Below are 15,834 nucleotides of genomic sequence, written 5' to 3' on the forward strand. Positions count from 1 at the left end.
ACCTGCCTCTGGGATGGAGAGCAAGTTCATGCACATGGGCTCATCGGCCCGTCTGGCCATTCAGAGAGCCCTTGGCGGAGTGACGGAGGGGACTTGGGTCAGGGGATGTCATCAGAGGGCTTTGCCTGGGAGTCATGATGAGGAACTTGGTCTTACCTGAGACCTGTTGGTCACGGGCGGGTGTCCAGGAGGAAGCTACTTACCTGGCCTCCGAGGAGGCTGTCGGTGAAGGGAGGCACAGCCGGAAGACCTCCTGTCCCCCGTTTTCCTTTTCTAGTTTGACCCCCAGGTTGGGTAGACCAGGAGTGACCCAGGAAGCCTCTGTGGATGGTAGGCGGCCAGGGTCCCAGCCCCAGGTGTCTCTGGGGGCCCCGAGCCTCATTGGGTGGGAGCCCCCCCACTGGGCTTGGGGAGTTTGGAGCCGTGTTGGCTGCCGGGCGTTCTTCCTGCCAAGTGTGCGACCGAGCGCCTCTGGCTTTGGAGGGTCTTGGGTCCCACCGACTCTCTGCCTGGAACCCTCCAGCTTACACCTGAAAGCCGCCCGTGGGAGTCCGCCTGCTGCGGGAGCTCGCTGGCCGCCACCCCAGCCTCCATGTTGCAGGGGGGAGCTCTGTGGTGAGTACCGCTTGCTCCAGCCCCGCGCCTGGGCTTAGGAGGGTGCGGTGGTGTCTTCCAGATCGCAGCAAAGCCGAGATGGACCTGAAGGAGCTGAGTGAGTCCGTGCAGCAGCAGTCCGCCCCGGCGCCCCTCATCTCCCCCAAGCGGCAGATCCGCAGCAGGTTCCAGCTGAATCTCGACAAGACCATAGAGAGCTGCAAAGCCCAGTTAGGTATGGCTCCTGGAGGCCGGCTGTTCCTGATAGTGTTTCTGATTGTTTGTAACGATGGCATCCACCTGGACCGCGAGGGTCCAGTCCTGGCTGCTCTTACCGGCTGCTCTGACCTTGAACCACCGGTGGAGCTGAAGTGTATTTCCACTCACGGCAAAGTGTCCTGGGCCCCCGCCTCACCCGTGTCTCACATCTGTCCTGAGTGGGTCTGTAGGAACCTGGCCCCGCAGGTGGGCCGGTCACTTAATCCCTCTTGGGTCCTCCCACACAGCTTTGTAAAGCCCCCCCATTCCTGTTTACTGAGTGCCTCTGGTACATCCTGCCCTGCTCTCAGCACAGTGCATCCATCGTTCTGGGAGATGGCTACTATTCTCAGTCTCATTTTTCAGATGAAGAAACCGAGGCTCAGAGAGGAGCATCACTTGTTCAAGGTCACACAGCCAGTGACCCCAGGAGCAGGATTTAAATGGTCACCATTTTGATTCTGGTACCTAGTACGTACCACACGTGTGGTCCGGCTTGTCTTTCTTGGGTCCAGACATTAGCTACACTAGCACAAATCTGAGACCTAAAAACCATACCACGCCTGGGTGTTCTCCACGCCGGGCCCTGGTGGAGGCAGGAGTGTTTCCTAGAGGTCTGCCACCTTCCCGCTCCTGGGCTCCTCCTGGCTCTTGTCCTCTTGTGGGTCTCTCTTGGTGTGTCCAGGCCAAGACGATTCAAGAGGCCGTTGCTCCTGAGTGAAGGCCGTCCCAAGAGCCGATTGGGTTTTCTTTCTGATTTTAGTTTTTGGGCATAGTGTTCTTTACCCGTGGCCTGGCCACACCGGGCATTGCAGGAAGGGCAGCGGGGCTGAGCAGGACTGCTGCTGGGAGGGGCTTCTCCCTGTTGGAGCACCTGCTGTTTTGTGCCCCCCTCCTTTTTTTTCCGGTGGAGCTGGGGATTGAACCCTGGCCTTGTGCATGCGAGGCGAGCGCCGTACCCACTGAGCCACATCCCTGGCCCCTGCTCTCCCCTTTCGGTGGACATGGGCGCATGCAAGTCCGTCTTGGCCCCTGTTGAGTGGAAGAACAGTGAGCAGTCCACTCTGCCCCGGGGCCTGCTGGTCACCCGAAGAACCCCCGCCCCTCCCCCATGGCTGCTTGGCCACAGGCCTGTGTCCCAAGTAGGCGAGTCCTCTGCTCTTGGCTGACTCTGCCGGCCGTCTTGGTGAGTCGGGCACCGATGCCCAGACAGAATGGGTGCCGCCCACACGGCAGTCCCCAGTGACGGTGCCCGCGGCTGGGTGGGCTCAGGGCCTTGGCTTCCTTCTGGAGGCCTGGACAAGGGTGTGAGGGCACAGAGCCTCTGGAAGCCCACGGAGGAGGCTGGTGACGAGTCCGAGCCCGGGATCCGCCTTCTGCGTTGTCTCCTGGTGGCTGTGTGTCCTAGGACGGGTGATTCTCTGAGCCTCTATTTTTTGTAATATGTTTTTTTTTTGCAGATGGGCACGGTACGTTTTATTTCATTTATTTATTTTTATGTGGTGCCGAGGGTCGAACCCAGGGCCTTGCATGTGCGAGGCGAGCGCTCCACCACTGAGCTGTGACCCCAGGCCTGAGCCTCTACTTTTAAGCCTGCAGGTTGGCTGGTTGCAGTGGCTTGTCCCTGTGTCCCTCCAGCCCTCTCCCTCTCTCACCAGCGATGTGGACTTCGCTTGCTCGTGTTTAGTCACGTGTAGGGAGGTCCCAGGTCACCTCTGAAGGCTAAGGCCTCTGCAGACACGGCTCCCGCTGGTCACTTGTGTCCAGCCGCTGCTTCCGTTTACTCCCGTCCCCCGCGCCAGTGTGATGCGATTTGAGTGTGCTTTTGTCCCTCCGGCCTGTGGCGTGGGCACCATCGGCACTTGCTGGTCCTGCTTCCCGTGACTGCGCCACAGCCTGGGTGTTCTCTCTTGAATGTAGGCATCAATGAAATCTCGGAGGACGTGTACACGGCCGTGGAGCACAGCGACTCGGAGGATTCCGAGAAGTCGGAGAGTAGCGACAGCGAGTACCTCAGTGACGACGAGCAGAAGTCCAAGAACGAGCCGGAAGACGCGGAGGACAAGGACGGCAGCGCACTGGACAAGGAGCCACCCGCTGCCAAAAAAAAGCCCAAGCCCGCCAACCCCGCGGAGGTCCCCGAGGAGCCCAAGAGCGCGTCTCCAGTGGGCGAGAAAGCAGAGCCCGTGGCCGCGAAGGCCAGCCCCGAGCCCGAGAGGGACTCTGCTGAGAGAGCAAAGCCGTCCCCGCATCCCGCCAAGGACAAACTGAAGGGCAAAGACGAGACGGATTCCCCGACGGTGCACTTGGGCCTGGACTCGGACTCAGAGAGTGAACTTGTCATAGACTTGGGAGACGACCATCCTGGGCGGGAGGGCCGGAAAAACAAGAAGGACCCCAAAGAGCCGCCTCCCAAGCAGGACGGTAAGTCCCTGTGTCCGCCTGCAGGTGCTCCCTGGGCTTGCCACGCCCTGGCCCTTGTGTTGGCAGAAGCCACGGGGCCCCAGCACCCGGCAGCGAGGAAAGCTTGGACGGCCTCGTGGCTGAGGACAGAACAGGACCTTGGCCTGCTCAGTGCCCACCATGATGGCTTGGGGGCCCAGCAAGGAAGCACTTAGGGAACGGTAGTTGGTTTAGTGAAGTCCTCTTTAGCCTAAGCCACTGCTTTTCCAACAGGCTCACTCATGTCCCTGAAGTGTTTCTTGACATGTCGGCCTCTGACCAGGCTCAGTCAAAGGTCCTCCTTAGTCCAGCTTCCTGCCTGTCCCTCATGCTACTCGGGCATTACCAGGTCCATTTTCTTACGAGAATGTGAAACTGTTTGGTAAGTAGTGCCCGAGAGCCTTTCGAGGACCTAGAAACTCAAAGGGCAGTGTCTGGTGACATGCCACCTGCTTTGATGTCCGTCCTGTCCATTTAGCTGACCCGAGCCCAGGGCTGGCACTAGTGACACTTGGCCCTACAGAGTTCTCTGTCCTGTGGAGGGTGTCAAGGAGCTTCCTGGCCTCTACCACTAGGTGGCGACAGACCTTCTGGTGTTGGCTGTTAGGTGTCCCTGGAGGGCATGACACTTCACAGGGTACCCTGTCTGCGCAGGAAAGCCCTCTAGCAGGAGCTTGGGAATGAGTCGGAGAGTGTTCTTGCCCTGCAAAGCCGTCAGCACATTTTCCAGCTGGCTCGGCAAATGGGTGGTGGGTGGAGCCCAGCATGCCCACGGAAGGTGCTGAAGAATTAATCAAGGCTCCCTGCAGAAATGTTGCCTGAGGACAGATTAGAGGCCACAGCCATAAAGCCTTCTGTACTTTGTGGGTAACTTCAAGCGTAGCCAGGTTTAATTTTTGACTGTGCCTTACTTCTGACAGCTGCTAGCTTCTTATCCAAACCATTGAGTAGGATGTGAGCCTGTGTCCTTTGAATTTCCCCAGCCTGGTGGCTTGAAGCAGGGTCTCGGTGTGTGCGGAGGATCTTGCTGCTGTGGAGTCTCAGTTGTTAGTGGGGAGAGAGGGTATCCCTCTGCTCAGGAAGAGAGAACAGGATGTCTCAGAAGCGTGCAGGAGGGGAGAGGGAAAGGAGGCACAGAGAAGGCAGGCCGACTGGCCCTGGCCATCTCAGAAATTCATAGATGCTTCTGAAGAACAGTGACGTCCTGCGTTGAGCTCTGAGAGACTGCTCTCTATTGTCGCAGAGAGCACGGGCAGCAGCATTTGTTCCGTGAGGATGTTGGAAGTGTGATTTGGGCGTAGGTGGTACAGGACTCCTGAGGCACATTCATACTGTTCTGTTCTTTCTGGAACAGGACTTTTGATTGATTCGTTCAATGCCCCTTCCTCTTCCAGACAGGATTTGCAGCAGATTGACAAGAATGCATAACCACGAAACAGAAAGAAAATAGAGAAGTCAGTGTAAAAGGGAAGTGAAGGTAGAATAACTGGGCAACAGTTTTAGGCCAAAGTACGTGCTATCAGCGTTTAGAGTTGGGCTCTGAGCTTCCTGGCCGTGAAGGCAAAAAAGGAAGAGATCCTTAAAAGATCTCACCTCTGCAAAAACTCAAAGTGAATCCAGTTGTTGAAAAAAAAAAAATAGAGCTTTTCCTCACGCTGACGTCTCCAGGAAACTTCTCCTGGAGCCCCTGAGTAGATGCTGGATGATTGAGCAGAAGGTTCTAGAACCCAGTTCAGTTGGCAGCTTCTTGGCGATTAGGAAAAACCGAATGATCTTAAATCCAGAGCCTGCGTGGTGGTTCGGGTCTCGAAGGCTCAGTCTTGGACTCTGCAGTGGAGCAGGGTCCCCACCAAGTGCCTTCGCTTCTGCTCAGTTGAGGGGAAGGGCGTTTGGGACGGTGCCGTGGGGACTCCCGCTCACCCTCAGCGTGGAGTGCGGCGTGTGGTGGAGTAGGTACCTTCAGAGCAGAACCGCTCTCATCAGAAGCAAAGGGAGCCCCTAGAGAGCTGCTCCCTGCTGCGCCCAGGGTCCTGTCACCCTTCCCCACGGGGATGCTAATGCAGGGTGGCAAGTTCTGGAATATGTCAGGGAATTTGAATGGGCAGCTCCCGGGGTGCCAGCCCTTTAAGGGCTTCACCCTTTTGGGATGAATTTTGGGTGATTGTATACTCCGGATTTCTAGCCAGTGAAGTTTCCCTGAGATTCCTCCCCACCAATCGTCAGAACACCCTAGAAGTTAAAATTCGTCTAAATGATAACGTGGGGAGCTGGAGGCGGGAGACTTTTGGGGCTCCCCACCCCTTTTCCTGAAGGAAGAGCAGCGTGACCCTTGCAGAGCAGCTGCCCCACCGCCCAGCTGCGCGTTTGCCCTGTCAATCAGGAGGGAGCGACCCTTGGCAGGGGCACGCAGGCCACAGCGCCCAGCGATGCGCACGTTTTGTCATTGGCACAGAGGGAGGCGTTGAATGAATGCGCTTCTGCAGGCGGGAGCCCGGCTGTGCCAGGCCTCTGCCCGGTGAATGCCTCCCGTGTACCTGGAAGGGGCAGGGGCTGTGTCCAGTACTCGTCGGTCACCCAGGAAGGATCGGGACCCCTCATTGCAGGAAGAGGCCCTGCCCAGCCCCACTTGGGCTGATGCCCAGCAGCCGGCTGAATGCTCCCCTCCAGGGAAGCAGGAGGGCTGCCCCAGGCCTGCCCCCAGTCGGCCACCGGCTGTCCCTCAGCTTCCTTCTCCCGGCCCCTGAACCCCACAGCGTCCTGACCGTCCTCCCTTCATCACGCTCTCGTGTTTCCTATGAGGAGTTTGATGTCCAGGCAGCATGGAGTCTGAGGTCAGGGCGGTTGACCCGCACTCGTGTTTGCAGTGTGTTCCCTGATGTCCTCTTGGGGCCAATCTGCCTAGTCCACGGTTGGGACTTCGGTGGCCATGAGCAACCTCCTGGCTGAATGAGCTCCCTGCTCTCTCAGTGCCTCTGGCTCTTCTGCCTCGGCCACTCCTGCCCCGCTGTCTCCTTACCACGGTGCTGTGGCTCCTAGCACCACAGTGACCCTGTCGTGGCCCGGGCTCCTCTCTCTGTCCTCGCTCTGCCCTCAGGAAGACCGCAGGGCAGCGGGCGCCACCTCAGGCCTTCACGTGCACGGTTTTGGTAATTCCCAAGTCCTGCCTGTGTAGTTGTTGACAATATTTTTATTAAAAGAAACTCATTTTAAAAGACGTGAACACGTTCCACTTGACCTCCACACACTAGGAGAGCCTGGACTGTGTGCGTGGACATAAGACGGCCGGGCGGGCAGACGTCCAGAGCTAAACCTCACAGAGTGACTGTGCTGGGGGGGTCCTCGCCGTGCGTGGGGCAGAGTTCCCGTTAGTGTCGGCGCCTCCCCGGGACGTTGTCCTGGAGGGGACGGAAGAGACAGGGGGCTGTTCTTTCTGGGCGGTGGCTCCGTGCTGCTCGGGGCTTGGCAGAGGAGAGGCCCTCTGGTTCTTGGGGTGCGGGAGTTAGGGGATCCCTAGCTGAAGGGCTTCCCCTGCCCCTCTGCAGTGAGTCCTTTCTCGGACAAGCCCTTGCAGGGATTCTGTCGCCCACTGCTTCGTCCCCTGGTGGGGGTCTTGTTCACCTCCTGACCCCCAGGGGCCGTGGCTTGGGTCTCGATGCCAGCCGGGCTCAGTGGAGGAGACGTGGAAGGTGGGCGCCTGGTGCGGACCTCCCTGGCTTTGGTGGGCTTTGCCCAGAACTCAAGGCAGGTCCCTGCCGGGAACCGAGTCCAACCTGCTCTGTTTGTCTGTCTGTCTCCACGCCCTGGCTGTAGTCGTCGGTAAAGCGCCGCCGTCCACGACTTCCGGCAGCCAGTCTCCCCCCGAGACGCCGGTGCCCACCCGCTCCTCCTCCCAAACCCCCGTGGCCGGCGTCCCGGCCACCACCAGCACGACGTCCACCGTCACGGTCACCGCGCCGGCCCCCGCCGTCACAGGAAGCCCGGTGAAAAAGCAGAGGCCGCTCTTACCGAAGGAGACTGCCCCGGCCGTGCAGCGGGTCGTGTGGAACTCATCAAGTAAGTTTCAAACGTCCTCCCAAAAGTGGCACATGCAGAAGATGCAGCGTCAGCAGCAGCAGCAGCAGCAGCACAGCCAGCAGCAGCAGCCTCAGTCTTCCCAGGGGACGAGATATCAGACCAGACAGGCTGTGAAAGGTACAGCCCCCTTCTGCCTGCGTGGCGCCCACTCCCGTTGCCACCTGGACAGGACAAACACCATTGCCGTTTTATTTTTCCCTCCCGTTTGTGTCCCGGCCATCGTGCCCCGAGGGCCTCGCACGTTCCATTTGGCGTTATTTTTTTTTAAAGTTGGTTTGCAACTCACTTTTTCACTTAAAAAAAAACAACAACTTTTTTTTAAGGTGATACATGCCTCTCTTCTCCTCAGAAAGGGGACAGGATGTTTATGTAGAATTTTGTTGAGTGTTGTCCCGTTCACCTTCCATTTCATTGTCCTTCCTTCCTCGTAGCCACGACCTAAAACCCTTTCCTATGCATGTAGCACAAGTATCTACACACCCCCACCCACCCCCACACACACACCACACCATAAAAGTACTTATTTTCCCCTTTTTTTCTTTTTTAAGACATAAAAATGGTACCATACTTGCTTTTTTTTTCACCCATCAGCATGTTTCGAGGTCTGCCTGTGTCCCAGCATACGGCCCTGCCTTCTTCTTTTGGACTGCTGCGTAGTATTCCCTAGTTTATGTAAAGCATCTCCTTCCCGGTGGGCTTAGGTTACTTCCATTTTTTTTCCTACCATAAGCAGTGCTGCAAACAAAGTTGAACTTTTGTGTAGTGTTTCCATGGGCACATGAGCAAAGCCCTTGGCCTTGTTTTGGGAAGAGTACAGTCGGTGTAAGAGGTTGACAGCAAAGCTTACTCTAAAAACCGGGGATTTGCCACACCCACGAGATAGGCCAGCGGCAGGAACTGCTTGCTGAAGTTGCAGAGTTGAAACTCCCACCAGAAAGCAGGATGCTCCATCGGCAGCTGACGTCAGGGCACACAGAGGGCTGATCTGCTCAGGGTCAGTTTGCCCAGGTTGGTGAGGCTGGGGTACATCTGGTTCCGCAGGGAACCTCCTCCAGTTCCTGGAAGGTGGGGCCCCTGATTGAAAGTCTCCTAGTGAGTGCACCCTGGTGAGCAGGCTTCTGATTAGCAGCAGGATGCAAGGTAAAAGGTCGCTGGACCTCAGAGGAGCCCCATGTAACCCTCCAAAGATTGGGGAACGGGAGAGGAAGGAGGAAAACTGGAGAGGTCAATTGGAAGACAGTTGAAGTGACCTAGTGCTTAAAACGTGGTTGGAGCTGGGCGCAGTGGCCCACGCCTGCAATCCCAGCAGCTCGGGAGGCTGAGGCAGGAGGATCGGGAGTTCAAAGCCAGCCTCAGCAAAGGCCAGGCGCTAAGCAACTCAGTGAGACCCTGTCCCTAAATAAAATACCAAATAAGTCTGGGGATGTGGTTTAGTGGCCCAGTGTCCCTGAGTTCAATCCCTGGTACAAAAAAGAACAGTTGTTGGGGCAGAGCTGGATCTAGGTTGCTGGAGATGAGGATGAGAGCGTCTTGTCTTCCTCCCCGTGAGCAGATGCTCCTTCTCCAGGGGAGGCTTGGTGCTGCCAGAAGGACTCGGACATTATGGTCCTCAGCTTTCCAGTTGTCTCAAAGTGACAAGGACCGATGGCATGTTTGCAGCACTAGTTACGGTGTAATCAGTCATACGCTGGTGCGCTAGACAGGGAGTCCAGGTGAACTGACCTCTGCTTTGACCTGTGTGGAGGTTTGGGGCCTGTAGGTGGGTTGAGGGAGCAGGGAGGGTGAAGTGGGGGCTCAGGAGAGTCGGACAATATGGGGTAGAAGGGCTGGGCCGTCCAGGGTGGTGTGGGGCCGGAAGACAGAGCCCCTCTTCCGTTGCCTTGTTGCAGGTCGGAACCAGCTGGGGATCCTTGGGCACCTGGCGTCTGCCTCGGGCACTCGGGTACCAGGGCTGCCTCACAGCCTTGAGCTCTCCGAGGTGGTTCATGTTTGCTCAAGTGTTTCTCCTGGGGGTGGGACGCAGCCTGGCTCCTTTGGTCACTGTAGAGTAGAGAAGCCCACAGGGTGCGTCAAGGGCTGGGCCGCACTTGTCACCACAGCGTTGTGCTGGGACAGCCCCGCCTATGTTTCTGGGGTGACCAGGACCCTTTGTTCTCCTAGCTGTCCAGCAGAAGGAGGTCACGCAGAGCCCGTCCACGTCCACCATCACCCTGGTGACCAGCACGCAGCCATCGCCCCTGATCAGCAGCTCGGGCTGCACAAGCACCCTGGCGTCGTCCATCAGCGCCGACCTGCCCATCGCCACCGCCTCAGCCGACGTCGCCGCCGACATCGCCAAGTACACGAGCAAAGTGAGTGGCGGGCGCCGGGTGGGCTGCGGCGGGGGGCCTGGGCAGAGGACCCTGTTGCTCCCGGCCCAGATCCGCCCTGGCTCTGAAGTCCGCTCTCAGCAGGGTATTGCAGGGAGGCTTAGATCCCAAAACCAGCCCATAAAGTCCACCAGGCGCTGGAGGTGCCTTTGGCGTTCAGGCCGCTCACGAAGCACAGGCTTTCCTTGAGTGCTGGAGCAGAGGACGGCTGGCCCAGGGCTTCAGGGCCCCGAGGTTCCGAACAGGGAGGATCCAGGGTCAGCGACGTGCCACTCGCGGTGGTTTTCTGGCCTGTTCATGGCCTGAGCCAGTTTTGAGTTAATATTTTTATTTAAACTTCATTCCTATTATTTAAATCCATTCAGTTTAAAAACCTAAATAAGTGAAGCTTAATGTCACCAGATACTGTTTGTGTCAAGGCTTGGACCTGGAGGGAGACTGACGGGGGTGTGGCGGCCCCCACCCCCGGGAGCCTCTCTTGCTGACGGCTCTGTGGGGTTGGAAGAGGCTGATGGGGACGTGTTTTCAGGATCCATGTAAGGTGGTGTCTGGTGCTGTCCGTATTTCAATGTGCATTTGTCCCTGGTGTCCGCCTCCTGTGATCTGGTCCCAGCTGATTACAGATAGGTAAACTGAGGCCGGCCGGTGGTCAGGCTTGTCACTGACCCTAAGCCCATGTTCCCGGCTCCTGTGGCCATGGGCCTTCCACCGCCCCCTGCGGTCCCCTTTCCCCTGAGGCAGGACCTGTTTCCAGGGATGTTTTCTTCACCATTTAAAAGAACCAACAGGGTCACTTTGGGGATGGGGGTGGGGTGTTCCTGATGAACTCTTCTCTCTCTGAGGTGACCTGACGTTGGAGGCCCGGGTTTCTGTGTTTGGGCAGAAATGCCTTCCTTATTAATTCCGAGGTCTTGGCTGTGTTTGGAAGTGGAAGTCACTCCACAGTCCGTCTTTAAAATGCAAAGTCAGCGTTGCCTTCGCGGCCTGTTGAGTTTCCCCCACTGCCCCGCGTTTTCTTATGAGGCTGTTTGGTCCAGGGCTTTCTGTGGACGTGCCTGACAGCAGAGTCCGGGGGTCCGTGAAGAAGGACCCCCTGGGAACCTCGCCCAGCAGAAAGTGCGTACCCTGGCGGCAGCCTGCGGAGGGCGGGACTCGCAACAGATATTCCACTCATTTGACTCCAATTTTGGGGTGAATTGGGGTTCCTCTCTTGGGGCCCGCCAGCTGTCATGCAGTTGCGTCCCCACACGGATTTGTTTTTGTGCAAAACAGAATGCGAAAGGCCTTCCTTTATGGCCACCTCCCCACTGGTGGGCAGGCCCGGGGCGGCCTTGGCCTGGTTTTCCCAGTCCCTTGTGCACACCCCGCCGGGCGCTCTGTTGGCACCTGGCCTTGTTCCAGGGAAGGTGAGACACTATGGCGGGACAGAGGCAGTGGATGCACCGTGTCCTGTGTCCTGCCTTCCCTCTGAGCTGGAGCTTGGGAAAGCCCAGGAGAGACTGGCCTGGGTCAGAGCAGGCCCACAGACCTCTCTCCTGACCCCTGCTGGCCACTGTGGCGGGAAGGAGGAGAGAAGGTCTTCCCACAGACACATTTGGTCAGCAGGTCTCTGGGTGGCTGTGGATTCTCCCTCTCCCTCTCCCCCTCTCTCCCTCTCTCCCCCTCTCCCCCTCTCCCCCTCTCCCCCTCTCCCCCTCTCCCCCTCTCCCCCTCTCCCCCTCTCCCCCTCTCCCCCTCTCCCCCTCTCCCCCTCTCCCCCTCTCCCCCTCTCCCCCTCTCCCCCTCTCCCCCTCTCCCCCTCTCCCCCTCTCCCTCCCTCTCCCTCTCCCTCTCCCTCTCCCCCTCTCCCCCTCTCCCCCTCTCCCTCCCTCTCCCTCTCCCTCTCCCTCTCCCCCTCTCTCCCTCTCTCCCTCTCTCCCTCTCTCCCCCTCTCCCCCTCTCTCCCTCTCTCCCCCTCTCCCCCTCTCTCCCCCTCTCCCCCTCTCTCCCTCTCTCCCCCTCTCCCCCTCTCCCCCTCTCCCCCTCTCCCTCTCTCCCTCTCTCCCTCCCTCCCTCCCTCCCTCCCTCTCCCTCTCTCCCTCCCTCTCCCTCTCCCTCTCTCCCCGCTGCCTTGAGAGACTCATTAAAGGGAAAGAGGATGGGAATGGAGTAGGCAGGCAGTGCCCGGGCTGAGGGCATTAAAATGGCGAATGGCCAAGTCCACCTGGCAGCTGCAGAGGCATGAGACGTTGCAGGTGGGCAGGCCTCGAGCCAGCACCAGGCCTGCGTGTTGCACAAGTTTATTTACAGGAAAGGATGGGACTAAGCAAACCTGTAGGGTAGAGGGCAGGCTGGGGTTTGATGGACAGCTGGGCACGTCTGTGACCGCAGCAGTGTGAGGCCGAGGCGGGAGGGGCACAGGTTTGAGGCCAGCGGGGGCTACTTAGCGAGACCCTGCCTCAGTATAAAAAATAAAGTGGACTGGGGGTGAGCTCGGAGGTGAGCTCGGAATCCACAAAGTGCCCCTGACTGGGTTCAGCCTCTAGTACCAGAAAAGGGCCAGGGTTGTCAGAGACCTGGGAGGTGCAGGATGGGACATTGGAGGGGTGGAGACTCATGGGAGCGGGCGTTCTTTGGAGCGTAATGAAAATGCTCTGGAATTGATTTATAGTGATGAATGAGTCACTTCAAATATTTTAAAAGCCATTGGTGTTTTGTGTGCATGTTTGAGCGTGCACTGGGACTGACCCCAGGCCCTTGTGCCTGTTAAACATGCTGTGGACCTATCCTGTCACTGAGCTATGACCCTGGCCCCTCAGTCCCTAAAAGCCACTGCATTAGGGGCTGGGGATGTGGCCTGGCATGTGTGAGGCGCTGGGTTTGATTCTCAATACTGCAAATAAATAAACCAAATAAAGGTCTGGCAACAACTTAAAAAAGTTAAAAATGAATAAATTTACATTTCAATAAAATTGCAATATACAGTTTACATGGTATGTTGTGGATTCTCTCTCTCCCTCCCTCTCTTTCCTCTCTCTCTCCTCTCTCTCTCTCTCTCTCTCTCTCTCTCTCGGGATTGAATTGAATACAGGGGCACTTTACTACTGAGCCTCTTTATTTTTAAAAAAATTTGACACAGGGCCTCCCTCTCTGGCCTTTAACCTGTGATCCTCCTGCCTCAGCTTCCCTCGTAAACGTGTTTTTAAAAGGAGAATTAATCAGGGCTGGGGTGTAAGTCAGCGGCAGAGCACTTGCCTGCTCTGCACGAGCCCCGGGAAAATCCCAGCCCTGAGAGAGAGAGAGCGAGAGAGAGGGAGAGAGAACCCAACAGCAGCCACGAGACCCCCTCTCCCTCAAACCTGCCGTGTGAGGCAGGACCCACCTGTGGGCCGGTTGGGCCTCTCCGGCTCAGTCTGCGGGTGCAGAACTAGCATGAGTCGAGGACCAGTCTCCAGGGCAGGAGGACCAGGGACTGGGCGGGACACGGTCACGGCGGCCTTCTCCACGTCATGTTAGTTCTGTGGCCTGGAGAAGCCGCCGATGGTGACTGGATGGTCTGTCTTTACCTTCCAGATGATGGATGCCATAAAAGGGACGATGACAGAAATATACAACGACCTTTCCAAGAACACGACTGGAAGCACAATCGCTGAGGTCAGAGGTGACAGGACTCCTTACTGGCCCTGGACCTTAGAGGCTGCTCTAAGGGTGCCGTGGTGCATGGCTGCCCGGGCCCCGGGCCTGCCGTCTGAGGGGTGGGCGGGCTACTTCCTCCCCGATGCCCAGCCAGCAGCTGTGCCCCTTGGCCAGGTGTGACGGATAGCCCCATCGGAGCCGGAGTCAGTCCGTGGGTGAGACGGAAGACCATCAGTGCCTGGTCTGTCCGTAGGCCTCTCTGCAGTTGAGATCTCGGCATTTGCACACAGAAACTCTCAGGTGGCCCAGGGAAGCCTCAGACTTCTGCTGAGCATCAACTGTCCCCTGGGAAAGGGACTCTCTAGTGTAGTTTGCAGAATTCCCTCTCTGGCCGATAGACCTGGAGAATGCGCTGCTGGCTGTGTGGCCGGGGCAGCGTGTGGCCAGGACAGCCTGGGCCAGGAGCTCGCAGGTCACCAGGTGGAGTGCAGGTGGCAGGGTTTCCGGAGTCCTGAGGGGTGAGGGCGGAGGTGGGGAGTCCCATGCACAGCCTCTGACAAGTTCTTGGCTTTGCTCAGGCAAGAAGGGGGACCTGGCAGTTTCTGAAGGAACCCACCTGTGGTTGGGGGTGAGCGTCAGATTGGGGCCGCACCTGTTTTCCCATTTTGGAGGGTGATATCCAGCCCCCTCCCCGCCCACTAGACATGAGGCTTTGGCACTGAAATGAGGTTGTTCACCCTTGGAGGGTAAATCAGAAGTTTTCAACCTCAGCCCCTGTGACTTTGTGCTGGGGGCTGTCCTTCGCAGCACCACTGGTGTCTAGCCACTAGGTGTCAGTAGTGATCCTCACTTGTGACAACCAAAGTGAGTCCACATTGGCATTGTCATGTGTGACCAAACCGCTTGATGACTAAAACCCTCAGATCAATTCAGTCCAAGCTTATTCTTCCCTTTAAATCAATTTGGTCCAAATCGGGGTTATCCTCCTCCCCCCAAGATACCCTTTCATTTCAGAGATGTTGGGCTTTGGAATTTCAGATGAATACTCATGGATTCCACCAGGATGTTTTATTAGGTGAAAAGTCACAGCTACCTTTATTAAATTTTCTTAGACAAAAATGCAAATTTTTTAAAATTATTTTTGGGTTGCTGGGGATTGAACCCAGTGGTGCTGTGACACTGAGCTTCACCCCAGCCTTTCTGTTTACTTTGAGACAGGGTCTTGCTTAGTTGTCAAGGTGGCCTTGAACTTGCATCCTCCTGCCTCAGCTTCCTGAGCCTCTGGGATCACAGGCGTGCGCCACTGTGCCCGCCTCTGTCCAGACTTTTGATGTGTTGTTTGGGGGACTTGGTCCTTCTCTCTAAGTGGCTTTTTCTAGTCCCTTCCTTCCGGTCAGGAGGGGCTGAGCTCTTGGGGCCTGCTGGGGAGCAGCTGGACCCGCTCAGGGCCTTGTCGGAACCTGCTTTTCTCGTTCCAGATCCGCAGGCTGAGGATCGAGATCGAGAAGCTGCAGTGGCTGCACCAGCAGGAGCTCTCCGAGATGAAGCACAACCTGGGTGGGTCCCAGCTGCTGGGCCCAGAAGTGGACAGAGTCCACGCTGGGCCAGTGGGATGCGCCATTTCTGTGTGCTTGAGGGGGGTGGGCACACCGACCCTGGGGAGGCTCACCCAGAGAGGTCACTGGTGGGAACCCTGCTTTCCTTTGAGGCTACCGAGGACGGTCACCGACTTCAGTGGTTCAGCTTCTAACTCCTCCGTAACTTGCTGGTGCCTCAGTCTCTTCACTTGAAATCTGGGTACAACAGAACCCCCCCACATGGGGCTGCTTTAGGAATCGCCTTAGCCAGCTCGGAGAAAAGTGATTAAATCCGAGGAGATGTCTCCTGAGAAGGGTCAGCGGGGCTCCCAGAGGAGACGGGGACCACGTGGTACATGGCCAAAAAGACTCGGCACAAGCCAGGCAGAGGCAGAGACAGGGTGATGCTGGACGGGCGGGCACAGGCTGCCCGAGAGTGGGAGCAGCCCTGGCCTGGGCCGGGGCTGACATTTACAGGGGGCTGCGTCCGAGCTGGGCTGGACGGGGAGCCCGCGAGGGGCTACACACTTTCCCCCAGGTTTTCCTGGGTTTGCATATTCCCCTCATCTCACAGGGCGTGGGCCAGGGCTTGCAGCTGTGCCTTCTGAATCTCAGTGGCTTGTGGTGTATCCTGAGTCCCTGTGTCAGTTGGGTGGCTGGGAGGCTCAGATCTGCCACCACGTGGTGGTTTTCTTTGTCCCCGACCCTTATTAGAGTATTAGAGATTAAACTCAACCACTGAGCCACAGCCCCGTCCTTTTATTTTATTTTTTAATTTTTGATACAGGGTCTTTTTAAATCGATGGGGGCCTTGCTACATTCTTGAGCTAGCCTGAAACTTGGATCCTCCTGTCTCAGCCTCCCCATCTCTGGGATCACGGGCCTGCGCCCCAGCTCCCCGCTGT

The 15,834-nt window shown here is 57.5% G+C and overlaps 1 protein-coding gene across 35 annotated transcripts in view; it reads left to right on the forward strand.

Moving 5' to 3' along the window:
- Window positions 1–15,834, forward strand: part of Zmynd8 (zinc finger MYND-type containing 8) — a 97,764-nt gene that overhangs the window by 70,688 nt on the left and 11,242 nt on the right. For 18 of the 35 annotated variants that reach the window (XM_078052004.1, XM_078051996.1, XM_078052011.1 and 15 more), the window contains 6 exons: window positions 677–829; window positions 2,773–3,276; window positions 7,105–7,485; window positions 9,511–9,719; window positions 13,290–13,370; window positions 14,831–14,909. In XM_078052004.1, the coding sequence (XP_077908130.1) occupies window positions 677–829; window positions 2,773–3,276; window positions 7,105–7,485; window positions 9,511–9,719; window positions 13,290–13,370; window positions 14,831–14,909 (1,407 nt within the window). Of the gene's footprint in view, window positions 1–676; window positions 834–2,772; window positions 3,277–3,528; window positions 3,677–7,104; window positions 7,486–9,510; window positions 9,720–13,289; window positions 13,371–14,830; window positions 14,910–15,834 lie in introns of those variants that run through there. The other 17 variants (XM_078052018.1, XM_078052020.1, XM_078052015.1 and 14 more) reach the window with 5 other exon arrangements.

Source organism: Ictidomys tridecemlineatus, chromosome 5, assembly GCF_052094955.1.
Source record: "Ictidomys tridecemlineatus isolate mIctTri1 chromosome 5, mIctTri1.hap1, whole genome shotgun sequence".
NCBI lineage: Eukaryota > Metazoa > Chordata > Mammalia > Rodentia > Sciuridae > Ictidomys > Ictidomys tridecemlineatus.